Source organism: Manis javanica, chromosome 8 (assembly GCF_040802235.1).
Source record: "Manis javanica isolate MJ-LG chromosome 8, MJ_LKY, whole genome shotgun sequence".
NCBI lineage: Eukaryota > Metazoa > Chordata > Mammalia > Pholidota > Manidae > Manis > Manis javanica.
Genome location: NC_133163.1, coordinates 116,011,047 through 116,024,932, shown reverse-complemented (window position 1 = coordinate 116,024,932; position 13,886 = coordinate 116,011,047). Strand labels below are relative to the sequence as shown.

Here is a 13,886-nt window from a genome sequence, read left to right as displayed (position 1 = left end):
CACATCTGCATCCTGGCCAGCCAGAGAAGGGAAAGGAAAAGGGGGGCCATGCTCCTCTCCTCTTAATAGGACAGCCCAGAAGTTTCCCTTTATACTTCTGCTTACGTCATCATGTCCAGAAGCTTGTCATGTGGCACATTTAAGGAAGGCTGGGAAGTGCTGTCTTTAGCTAAATTGACATATGCCTACCCACCACTCCATCACTATGGAAGAAGGGAAGAATGAATATTGAGGATAACTCGCTCTCTTCTCTCGTCTACATCATATCATCCTTCTCTACTTCTCTAGCCTCATCTCCTCCCTCCCTCTCCTTGGCCCTTGGCCCTCCAGCCATTGTAGCCTTCTTGCTCATTCCCTCCTTAGTCAACAGGGCCTTTATACCTGTGCTGTCCTATGTCTGGAATGCTTGCCCCAAGATATTTACATGACTGGATCCTTCTTCTCATTTGGATCCTAACTCATGCCTCATACATCTTCTGAGAGGCATTCCCTGACCCTTCCCCCACAAGCAAGGTAGCTTCCTCCTTATCACCCTCTAATCCACTTTTAAAATATTTCTAGTACTTACCACTAATTCAAATTACCATTTACTTACCTGCTTACTACCTGTATCTTCCACTAGAAGGTAAGCACCATGTGAGCAGGGATGTTGTCTGACATTCTCTGTTGGATCCCTGGCACCTTTATACTTCCTTGACTGAAGCAAGGAGTCACCAATATTTGTTGAGCAGATGAATAATTTAGCCAAAACTGTTCATTTCATAGCTGGGAAAGCTGAGGCCCAGAGAAAGTAAATGGCTTTTGCCTGAAGTTCTGCAGCTAGTTAGTAGGTGCCCAGGTCAGTGCTTTCCTCAAACACCCTATTTCATCCAACCTCCTCTTTGAAGTCTTCTGTTATCTCACCCCTCTCAGCAATCATTCATCTGAACACCTATAACATTTAAACATTCACTTGGATTTTATTCTACGCTGCTTTGTATTGTTATTTATCTTTATTATATCTATCTTGTTTTCCCAACCAAGCTGCAAACCCCCTGAAAATACCAACCTTCTAACACATAGAGAACACAGGTGTTGAGTAGGTAGTTTACAAAGAGACTAAAGTTACTTGACTCAGTAAAGTAAAACTCGGAATCATCTTGTCTTGTCCTATTATTGAAGATAAAAGTTGGATACTAGAAGATGAGATTTTTGTGGGGGTAATCTGTGTATCCCCAACTAAGCTTATAGGCAAGAATGTCTTACCAGCAGTTGGAATCTTCTGCACTTGATCAAAATTATGCAGAGGAGCTGCTCTGGGTATAATGGGCGGATTCTGAAAGGTAATCCTTGCTGTTGGTGGAATCAACCCTCGTTCTATCATACCTAAAATCCCTGAAAAGGAAGGTTAGAAGAATATGAGTTTAACTCCAAGCGTTTCCACAAAGTCTGACCCCTATACATTTCAAAAATGTTAACTTACTCTATTCAATCATCTTATATGTAAGAGTGCTTTAATCCTTTGCAGGAAAATATAGCTATAGTACGTGTTCATTTAAGCCTAATATCCTAACCTAAGAAAAAATGTCATTTCCCACAGTGGTATTATGAAATAAACTTGTTAAGATTATTTCATTTTGAGGTAGAAAGAGTTTCAGTGCAAACTAAAACTTCTTAATACTTAATGACATTTTCAGTTATTGATAATACTGTCATCTTTTTCAAATTTGGAGAAATCAGGTACACAGTCTTAATAACTAAGACTCTGTTCTGAAAGAAAGAAAATATGTGTGCTTGAAACCATGCTCCTGTTGCTATGGTTACTCATAGTTTATAAAAGAAAGTTATTTTTAGAAATCTCTCATATCACCGAAGATATTTATATATATATATGCCAAAATAGGTTATTTTGTGTAACTGGGCAACATGGTTAGTATAAATGCAACCAACTTACAATTCCTGGAACTAAAACTGGGTCAACGTGACTTGTGCCAAGACTTTTTAACGGACAAGAGACATTGTTAAATAAACAAACAAATGAATTAATGAATAAATGAATAATTGTACAAAGCCTCTGTGAGGGGCAAAGCTTTCATTAAGGTGGATCTATTGTACTGAAGGCAGAAACTCACAAAACTCAGGGAGTACTGGATATAACTTGTGATAGAGCTTAAGCTTCTTGTTGCTTTCATAGAATAGTAAGGAAGGTAAAGAACTGGGTCTCAGTGAAGCCTTTGTATGCAAACTGTGTGCCAACCTGGACTAAACTGAAGAAGTTGGCACACATTCTAAGAGGGATAAATATTGTTTCCATTTCCCTCATGGCCTCCCTGACTATATTATATGTTAATAAAGATTAACAATAAGAGGATGACTAATGACACTAGAAAAAGAAGAACAAATGAGGCCCAAAGTCAGTAGAAAGAGAGACATAATAAAGATTAGAGCAGAAATAAATAAAATCGAGAAGAATAAAACAATAGAAAGAATCAATGAAAGCAGGAGCTCATTCTTCGAGAATATAAACAACATAGATAAACCCCTAGTGAGACATATTAAGAAAAAAGAGTCTACACACATAAACAATCAGAAATAAGAAAGGAAAAATCATTATGGACACCACAGAAATACAAAGAATTATTAGAGAATACTGTGAAAAATTGTATACTGACAGATTGGATAACCTAGAAGAAATGGACAACATTCTAGAAAAATACAACGTTTCATGGCTGACCCAGAAAGAAACAGAAAATCTGAACAGACCAATTACCAGCAAGGAAATTGAACTGATAATAAAAAAACTACCTAAGAACAAACCCCTGGACCAGATGGTTTCACCGCTGAATTATCAAACATTTAGTGAAGACCTAATACCCATCCTCCTTAAAGTTTTCCAAAAAGTAGAAGAGGAGGAAATACTTCCAAACTCATTCTACAAGGCCCGCATCACTCTAATAACAAAACCAGGCAAAGACACCACAAAAAAAGAAAATTACAGACCAATATCCCTGATGAAAATAGATGCAAAAATATGCAACAAAATATTAGCACTCTGAATTCAAAAATTCATCAAAAAGATCATCCATCACGATCAAGTAGGATTTATTCCAGGGATGCAAGGATGGTACAACATTCGAAAATCCATCAACATCATCCACCACGTCAACAAAAAGGACAGAAACCACATGATCATCTCCATAGATGCTGAAAAGCATTCGACAAACTTCAACGCCCATCCGTGATAACAACTCTCAACAAAATGGGTATAGAGGGCAAGTATCTCAACATAATAAAGGCCATATATAACAAACCCACAGCCAACATTATACTTAAAGCAAGAAGCTGAAAGCTTTTCCTTTAAGTTCGGGACACAAGACAAAGATGCCCACTCTCCCCACTTTTATTCAACATAGCTTTGGAAGTCCTAGCCACAGCAATCAGACAACACAAAGAAATAAAGGCATCCAAATTGACAAGGAAGAAGTTAAACTGTCCCTGTTTCAGATGACATGATATTGTATATAAAAAACCATAAAGAATCCACTCCAAAATGATTAGATCTGATATCTGAATTCAGCAAAGTTGCAGGATACATAATTAATACACAGAAATCTGTTGCATTCCTATACACTAACAATGAACTAGCAGAAAGAGAAATCAGAAAAACAATTCCATTCACAATTGAATCAAAAAGAATAAAATACCTAGGAATAAACCTAACCAAGGAACTGAAAGACCTATACTCTGAAAACTACAAGACACTCATGAGAGGAATTAAAGAAGATACCAATAAATGGAAACATATCCCATGCTCATGGATAGGAAGAATTAATATTGTCAAAATGGCCATCCTGCTTAAAGCAATCTACAGATTCAATGCAATCCCTATCAAAATACCAACAGCATTCTTCAACAAACTAGAGAAAATAGTTCTAAAATTCATATGGAACCACAAAAGACCCTGAATAGCCAAAGCAATCCTGAGAAGAAGAATAAAGCAGGGGGCATTACTCTCACCAACTTCAAGCTCTACTACAAAGCCACAATAATCAAGACAATTTGGTACTGGCACAAGAACAGACCCATAGACCAATGGAACAGACTAGAGAGCCCAGATGTAAACCCAAGCATATATGGTCAATTAATATATGATAAAGGAACCATGGACATACAATGGGGAAATGACCACCTCTTCAACAACTGGTGTAAGCAAAACTAGACTGCTACATGCAAAAAAATGAAACTGGATTATTGTCTAACCCCAAACACAAAAGTAAACTCAAAATGGATCAAAGACCTGAATGTAAGTCATGAAACTGTAAAACTCTTAGAAGAAAACGGGCAAAAGCAACTTTTTCCTGAATGCATCTCCTTGGGCAAGGGAAACAAAATAAAAAATGAACACATGGGACTACACCATGCTAAAAACTTCTGTAGAGAAAAGGACACCATCAGCAGAACAAAAAGGCATCCTACAGTATGGGAGAATATATTTGTAAATGACATATCCGACAAGGGTTTAACATCCAAAATATATAAAGAACTCACATGCCTCAACACCCAAAAAGCAAATAACCCAATGAAAAATGGGCAGAGGATATGAACAGACACTTCTCCAAAGAAGAAATTCAGATGGCCAACAGGCTCATGAAAAGATGCTTTACAACGCTAATTATCAGGGAAATGCAAATTAAAACCACAATCAGATATCACCTCACACCAGTTAGGTTGGTCAACATAGAAAAGACTAGAAACAACAAATGCTGGCAAAAATGTGGAGAAAGGGGAACCCTCCTACAGTGCTGGTGGGAACGTAAAATAGTCCAACCATTGTAGAAAGCTGTATGGAGGTTCCCTAAAAAACTAAAAATAGAAATACCATTTGACCCAGAAATTCCACTCCTAGGAATTTACCCTAAGAATGCAGGATCCCAGTTTGAAAAAGACACATGCATCCCTATGTTTATTGCAGCACTATTTACAATAGCCAAGAAATGGAAGCAACCTAAGTGTCCATCAGTAGATGAATGGATAAAGAAGATGTGGTACATATACACAATGGAATATTATTCAGCCATAAGAAGAAAAGAAATCCTACCATTTGCAACAACATGACATGAGGTAGAGGGTATTTTGCTCAGTGAAATAAGCTAGGCAGAGAAAGACAAGTACCAAATTATTTCACTCATCTGTGGAGCATAAGAACAAAGCAAAAACTGAAGGAACAGAACCCAAAATGGACTAACAGTTGCCAAAGGGAAAGGGACCTGGGAGGGTGGTGGGGAAGGGAGTGATAATGGGATTAAGGGGCAATATGACTAGCACACATAATGTGGGGAGGTGGGGCACGGGGAAGGCAGTATAGCACAGAGAAGACAAGTAGTGACTCTATACCACCTTACTATGCTGATGGACAGTGACTGTAACGGGGTATGTGGTGGGGACTTGATAATGGGGGGAATCTAGTAACCACAAAGTTGCTCATGTGATTGTATATTAATGATACCAAAATAAAAAAAAAAAGAATAGGAGGCTGATCACTGATTCCAAAGAGAACAATGATTCCAAGCAATAACTCCAAAGAGAAATATCCAGTTTACCTACAGCAGAATCATTTGGAGGGAGACTTTCTTATTTAAAAATGGAAATTTGGGGCCCAACCCAAGACCTGTCCAAATTTCCGAAGTCAAGGCCTGGGAGCCTGTTTTATTGAAGCCTCCAGGAAATATTTATGTGTCCTGAACTGTGTAAAACACTATAATTGGGGCCCAGTGATCTACATTTTAAATAAGCACTCTAGATCAATCTTTTTACTCTTCAAACTTAAGAAGTGTGGATCTAGAGTACAACTCTTCAAGCCCTTTTAAAATTTGTGCTGCAAGTTGTAGTTTTTATAACACTAGATCTAACTACTTTAAACTATTAAGACTTATTCTTTGTCCTCATAAATACTTTCCACCTATAAATATCAAATCTCATTTCCAAGAACTATGCCTGTTTTGCAGATATGAAAAACAAAGCTCCTTTTATTCAGTATATTTTTATTACTAGAGTCAGTTTCATTCTTGGAGAATCCCAAAGAATATAAAACTGATTTTAACTCTTGCTTTAGTTCTGATTGAAGCAACTCACTTAATATTAAGCAAACACATGTGTGTACATTAACCATTGTTAGGAAAAAGTTAAGGTTTTGGAATAAGTGAAGGGTATGTTTTCATCAAAATGCTGAAACTTCTGAAGATTATCTGACTCTGTTATCACCTTTGTTTTTGGTTAGTCTCTCTAGAAAAGAGGAATTTACCCAGGTCTATAAATAATGCAGTTGAAAAGTGGTGGAAGGAATTTCTTGGGCTTGATTTCCTAGCCTCAAGATAGAAAATAACAAAAGCTTTTAAAAGTTCAATCTGAGATTCCTAATGAGGAAATTATGAATACTTTCATCAGAACAAACTTAAGATGGCTTATATGGTAAATTATTCTCACTGCACCTATGAAAATAATCAGCTCAAACCTAATGAGATCAGCCTTATTTTGTGAATTATTATTATTTTTTTTTGGTGGGGGTGATCATTTTGAGCAAAATGGGAGAAGACTGTGGAAAGGTTTTTTTTTCCAAGTTTTGGAATACACAAAAGAGATTCCTGGGTACCTTTCTAATGGAATCCTGGAGCTTCCAGGGATTATCTGAACCTAATTTTTGGCTAGGCTATTTTATAATTCTGTAGACTAAGGATGTGAAAAACTAAAATTAAGACTATGAAAAACCAATAATAATATAAATAATTCTTATCAATAGACATGAAAATAAATTCTGTTTGGTGAAGGCACACCTCTCCTTCCCACAGAAAAGCCAATTTTGCACCTATTTGCAAATTTATTTCAATATTCCTGATCTACAAATGTGTGTTCTTTGAGTTCTCTCTCTCTTTTTTTTTTTTTTAGGTAGTGATGATTACTTTTTTTTTTTTTGGTATCAGTAATATATAATTACATGAGCAACATTGTGGTTACTAGATTCCCCCCATTATCAAGTCCCCACCACATACCCCATTGCAGTCGCTGTCCATCAGCGTAGTAAGATGCTATAGAGTCACTACTTGAATTCTCTGTGCTATACTGCCTTCCCTGTGACCCCTCCCTACCCCACATTATGTGTGCTAAATGCCGCTTATTCCCCTTCTCCCTCCCTTTGCACCCACCCTCCCCAGTCCCTTTCCCTTTGGTAACTGTTAGTGCATTCTTGGGTTCTGTGATTCTGCTGCTGTTTTGCTCCTTCAGTTTTTGCTTTGTTCTTATGCTCCACAGATGAGTGTAATCCTTTGGTACTTGTCTTTCTCTGCCTGGCTTATTTCACTGAGCATAATACCCTCTAGTTCCATCCATGTTGTTGCAAATGGTAGGATTTGTTTTCTTCTTATGGCTGAATAATATTCCATTGTGTATATGTACCACCTCTTCTTTATCCATTCATCTACTGATGGACACTTAGGTTGACTGCTTTCCACAATGGCTGAACTGGTTTACATGCCCACCAGCAGTGTAGGAGGGTTCCCCTTTTTCTGCATCCTCACCAGCATTTGTTCCTAGTCTTTTCTATGTTGGCCATCCTAACTGGTATGAGGTGATATCTCATTGTGATTTTAATTTTCATTTCCCTGATAATTAGTGATGTGGAGCATCTCTTTCCATGTGCCTGTTGGCCATCTGAATTTCTTCTTTAGAGAAATGTCTGTTCATATCCTCTGTCCATTTTTTAATAAGGTTATCTGCTTTTTGGGTGTTCAGGCGTGTGAGTTCTTTATATATTTTGGATGTTCTTTGGATTTTCTTTCAAGCCAGTTGTGGCAGCTTTGATATTCTCTCTTTTAATTGATGGGTTAAATAAGTAAAATCTCTAATATCTGTTCATTTTATATGAGTCAAGATTTTGCCTGTTTTTGAAAATTATCCCTTAACAACATTCTCTCATTAAATTTTTATAACACTCTTACTTCCCTGTTGACTAGATTAGGAATTAGAAGTTCATCCATTCTGTCATTCATTCAGTGAGTATAAGTGCCTAGTATGTGTCAGGAGTTGTTCTGGGGGCTGGGATGCAGTGGAGAACCAGAGAGAACTCATGGAGCCTCTAGTACTGGGGAAGATGTTAAAGAAATTCACAAATGAATATATAATTACAAGCTGTAATCGTCTATGAAAGAGAAAGACAGATGCATGAGGAAGTGACTTTCACAGCCACGTGTGAAGGCCTGACAGGAAAATGTGCTTGGCTTGATAAGGAGCAGAGACTAGACCCTTTCTGTTGTTGAGCAGAGAGAAGGCTGAGATAAGAGTGGAGGTGAGGGCCAGGTCAGGCATGCCTTATTTGTGGACTTTAGAGTTTTGTTTTGTTTTATTTTTTATTTTTTTGAAGACCAGAGAGCAACTTGCTGAGGTCACACAGAGCCTGAATTGAAAATTTGGCTTGTGTACTGTGAAACTTGTATTCATAACCATTAGAAAAAAAAAAAGGACGGGTGGGTAAAATTTTAATATTTCCAGAATATCTTGCCTGGCTTTAGTGCATCTGCATATCAACAGGCGTTCCTCAGGGGTGAATAGATAGTTCATCTCCATATTAATGGATAATTACCTAGACCACTGAGGGCTTATCAGAGCCTGAAAGGTTAGGGAGAGGGCTGGTTTACTTCTGCCGGAGCAGTAAAGGGAGATGGCCCTGAACTGCAGTTTGTAAGCAATAAACAGGTATTAAACTTTATTTCTCCCTTTGACTGATTCCGGTTTTAGAGGTATTTTTCCCTGAGATTTCTTTCCCTGGAGTTAAAGGATGCTTTCTGTTTTGGATATAGGAAGATAATTCAAGAAAAAATAGGAAGGTTTGCCCTGCATTTACCAAAACAATGTCTTTTCTGGATGTTGGTATTCTTTTACCTCATGCTGGACTTGGGTAGACCTGAGGTGAGGCTTAAATGACAGGTAAGAGGATCAGAAACATGTACAAATCTAGACAATGTACCTACATTTCTGAGGCTCATGCTTTCCGGATATTCATATTACCTTGCGCAGTACCAGCCATATGGCAAGTACTCATTAAATATATATTGATTAATTGTTTGATTAATTGTAAATACTATGGTAGGCCATGTGTTCTCTGGTGGATAACTGAAGGATGAAAACCTGATTTTTTTTCTGGACACAGTTGCCACAGTTGTAGGTTTATCTTTGTTTTGCAGCAATTTTTTTTTATTGTGTCTATTGCTAAAAGTAAGAATAGATTGATTCATTCATTCACTATTTCATTCATCCTAATTTGATCCAAGGAGAACATAAGATGGTACTAAAGCAGGAAGTAGAACTGCTGCTGGAGTTATTCAGTATGCCCAGGGAGTAAATATTATGTAAACCAACTAAAAGCATATGTTGCAAAGATTTCTGAACAATTACTGTTTCATAACTAGTAAAGTAATAATTACAATTGTGGGAAGCTTCACAAATTAGGAGACTTACAATGCTGCATGGGTTTTGCTATACCTCTACCACCAGGTCAGCAGATGGAGGATTCAGGAGCTACAGGCTGGACGACTTTAAACTCCAGGTGCCAGAAGAACCCCTCACCTTTAGGTCCAAAACACTCCAGACAATAGATAGAAAGTGAGGTAGGAATAATTAAAGACCATCTCACTTGGTTATATTTGAGATACAAAAGGGAATCCACTTAGGCTTCTTTAGCACTTCAGCCAATTAAACTAAGTAGCAGGGAGATGTAAAGAGGGCTGTACTTTTATGATGCTCAGTTCTTGGTCATTCATTTGCTTATTTGCTTACCCTTTCATTTGCTTATTCATTCAACCAACACTTGGTATCTCAAAATGCTAGATATGGTTCTAGGTACTAGGGAGACTGAGATAAAGGTGATAGGACCTTTTACTTAAAAATTAGAAACCCACTGGTTTCACAAACACTATAGTTTAAACTAAGACATGCATAGTTTAAATGCTAATTACATGAACTCTGCCTTCATATTTTTGCATAATACATATTAAAATAGAATTTTTAAGGTGACCAGAATAGCCTCAGAAACTATCTGCTTGAAACATTCTAATAATATCACTTCAACACAATAGTCATTTTAATTTGTAATAACACTAACATCTAAGTGAATACTAAATCCATAGAATGATGGATTTTAGAGATGGAAGAGACTCCAGTGATTGTATAGTCCAACCTTCTGATTTACAGAAGAGGGAACTCAGGCCAGAGCAAGGCCTTGACTTGTCCGTGGTCTCCTAGGGGCATTCATGGCCGAGTCTGATTTCAAACCCAGGCCCCCAATCCCATCTCAATGCTCCTTCCCTTACATTCCTAAACATATAAAATGGTCATTGAATCACTAACCTTTACTGGCACCCACTTGTAAGACCGGCATGGGCATGAAATAGGGATTTGTGCGATGAGAAGCTGGCAGAACCACGAGGTTGGATACGGTAGACCCTTTTATTAACTTGTGAACCTTCACCTGAATATCAAACATTTATTTTCAGCAGACATTTTTGCTTTCAAGATGAATACAGTTTTCTTTTTATAAACAATAAGTAAGATTATGACTAGTTTCATTAAGTTTTAATAAAGCAGCAATATCAGCTCCAGTTTTATAGCTCATGCATGCCCTGTGCTATCGTCTACTGTCAGGAGTTTATGTAATTTAAAATAGTTAATTAAATCCAATTAACGTGTTGTGATTTCCACTGTGCAAAGTTGCTATAGTAGTTGATAAAGGAACTGTTAAGATTTTGTTCAATTTTAATGACTTGTAATATAAAAGTGCTAAATCTTGACAGAAACGGTTTTGAATACAGCAAAGTTTTGTACAGGCAAGTTTCCTAGGAAATATATATTAGAGTTTTGAGGGGAAGAAAAAAATGGCGAGAATTTAAAGATAACTATCTCATTCAACATTAACAGGTTAAAGATGAGTACTGAGTAGACTCTTGCTGGTCTTAGAAATGGTTAAAGACATGACGTCTTGATCAGTATAGTAGATGATTACGTTTCCTAAAGTCATTAAATGCTTTCGTTGTAGTTATGAAATACGAATTGTTTCCATGAAATGGTTTCTAGATTTTTAACGATTATACATATTGCATACAAATCACATTTAAATTGTATAGCCCGAGTACACTCTTTTTACCTTTATTATAGAAGGTTATGAATTACCTGGGCCATCTCAGCAGAGAAGATGCAACTGTTTGGTATTCTTAGACTGATTTAAATTTTCAAGTCATTTTCCAAACATTAATTAATTTGCCTAAGTTTCAAAGGGAAAGGAACTAGGTAACAGTTTGCTATTTAATAAAGAATTAAGACAGAAAGGTATGTAGATTTGTTTCAGGTCACACAGTATACCAGATGTAAACAGATTATTCAACTTTAAGACCTATCTGATTTTACGCTAGTGAAATTTGCCATTGGACTCAGTTGTAGCAGACCTTATTGCTTAAGGTCATGGTGAACTTAAGGAAAAAGAAGAGGAAAGTTTCATCAAGTCTTGGAGGAGAAAAATCACTTTACAGAATAAATATTGGCTGAGAAATGTCTATGCGAACAAAGTCGGTAGGGGCCTCACTGCCAGGTTGTGGTGTCCTAGGCAAACTACAAGCCGCCACCATCCTATTAACAATGAGCGCTTTGATGATGTTTCGTGAGGACAGTTAAAGATGACTCTAAGTAGGATTTTTAACTGGAAAGAGTAGACTGTAAGTTCGGTCTGTTTCCTCCCAGGTGAGTCAGAAGCGTTAAGGGGAGTGCTATGGGCCTTGCCTGGATGAGAGAGCAGCTCGGATGCACGTGGTGTTCTTAGGGAGCTTCGGTCTTGCTGACCTGTCTTGGTCTCTCCCTCATCTTCAGCTCTCTTCTCTCCACCTCACCTCCAGACTAAGCAGCTTCCAGGCTCTCCTCCTAATCAGGGGGGCTGAGATAATCACCCAGTGTACTGAACTCCAGACATGGCATATGCATAGCTAAGGAGATTTAGTTATCAAAAATGGAAGAGGCGCCGCTTGTCTGACTAATAGCAGGGCCAGGGAGGAAAGGTAAATTGGGGAAGAAAGAAACATTCAACTTAAATAACATTGTCAAGCACAGTGAAGATGTGAAATATAGGTCTGGCAGTTTCAGGACACACAGCATTGTTTATCTGGATTTTCTAAAAGCCTTTGACAAAGTGCACCTGACAACCTGCTCTTGAAAGCTAAGTAGCAGGATCTGACATAAAATGCAATGTAAAGTGTGACACAAAGGACAGGGCGGAAGGCAGGTGTATTTGGATTCTGTCTGGCAGTCAGCACATTCATACTGCTGGTTTCTTTAATTCTTTAAACTGCATCACTCTCAGCAATATAAAAGCCAGACCCAAGGGCTACGCACAACAGGCAGTGGGAGGTGTGCGCGAGCACGTGCCTATGTTGGGGCCTGGAGCAGAAGGCTACACTTGGGAGCTGACGGCCTGGCAATTTTTTTTCTTTTTTTGTTACGGTATCACTGATAAACACTCTTATGAAGGTTTCACATGAAAAACAATGTGGTTACTACAATCACCCATATTACCAAGACCCCCCCCATACCCCATTGCAGTCACTGTCCGTCAGTGTAGTAAGATGCCACAGAGTCACTACTTGTCTTCTCTGTGCTACACAGTCTTCCTCATGATCCCCCACACCATGTGTGCCAATCATAATATAATACCCCTCAGTCCCCTTCTCCCTCCCACCCACCCTCCCCTTTGGCAACCACTAGTCCCTTCCTGGAGTTTGTGAGTCTGCTGCTGTTTTGTTCCTTCAGTTTTGCTTCATTGTTATACTCCACAAATGAGTGAAATCATTTGGTATTTATCTTTCTCTGCCTAACTTATTTCACTTAGCATAATACCCTGTAGCTCCATCCATGTTGTTGCAAAATGGTAGGGTTTGTTTTCTTCTTATGGCTGAATAATATTCCATTGTGTATATGTACCACCTCTTCTTTATCCATTCATCTACTGATGGACACTTAGGTTGCTTCCGTATCTTGGCTATTGCAAATAGTGCTGCGATAAACATAGGGGTGCATATGTCTTTTTGAATCTGAGAACTTGTTTTCTTTCAGTAAATTCCTAGGAGTGGAGTTCCTGGATCAAATGGTATTTCTGTTTATAGTTTTTTGAAAAACCTCCATATTGCTTTCCATAATGGTTGAACTAATTTACATTCCCACCTGCAGTGTAGGAGGGTTCCCCTTTCTCTGCATCCTCGCCAGCATTTGTTGTTCCTAGTCTTTTCGATGTTGGCTATCCTAATTGGTGTGAGGTGATACCTCATTGTGGTTTTAATTTTCATTTCCCTGATAATTAACAATGTGGAGCATCTTTTCATGTGCTTGTTGGCCATCTGAATTTCTTCTTTGGAGAAGTATCTGTTCATATTCTCTGCCCATTTTTTAGTCGGGTTGTTTGCTTTCTGGGTGTTGAGGCTTGTGAGTTCTTCATATATTTTGGATGTGAACACTTGTCAGATATGTCATTTACAAATATATTCTCCATACTGTAGGATGCCTTTTTGTTCTGCTGATTGTGTCTTTTGCTGTACAGAAGATTTTTAGCTTGATGTAGTCCCATGTGTTCATTTTTGCTTTTGTTTTCCTTGCCTGAGGAGATGCATTCTGGAAAAAGTTGCTGTGTTTCTATTCAAGAGATTTTTGCCTATGTTTTCTTCTAAGAGTTTTATAGTTTCATGACTTACATTCAGGTCTTTGATCCATTTTAAGTTTACTTTTGTGTATGGGGTTAGACAATAATCCAGTTTCATTCTCTTGCGTGTAGCTGTCCAGTTTTGCCAACACCAGCTGTTGAAGAGGCTGTTATTTCCCCATTGTAT

The 13,886-nt window shown here is 38.0% G+C and overlaps 1 protein-coding gene and 1 long non-coding RNA gene across 5 annotated transcripts in view; one reads left to right on the top strand and one right to left on the bottom strand.

Moving 5' to 3' along the window:
- LOC108406718 (IQ domain-containing protein H) overlaps positions 1-1,370 on the bottom strand; it is a 128,374-nt gene extending 127,004 nt beyond the window's left edge. For all 4 annotated transcript variants that reach the window (XM_037010038.2, XM_073212043.1, XM_073212042.1 and 1 more), the window contains exon 1: positions 1,246-1,370. In XM_037010038.2, coding sequence (XP_036865933.2) covers positions 1,246-1,363 — 118 coding nt within the window. In that variant the 5' untranslated portion in view covers positions 1,364-1,370. The remainder of the gene's footprint in view (positions 1-1,245) is intronic.
- The window catches only part of LOC108406719 (uncharacterized), a 49,791-nt gene that overhangs the window by 11,940 nt on the left and 23,965 nt on the right, over positions 1-13,886 (top strand). The gene's annotated exons all lie outside the window — the stretch shown is intronic.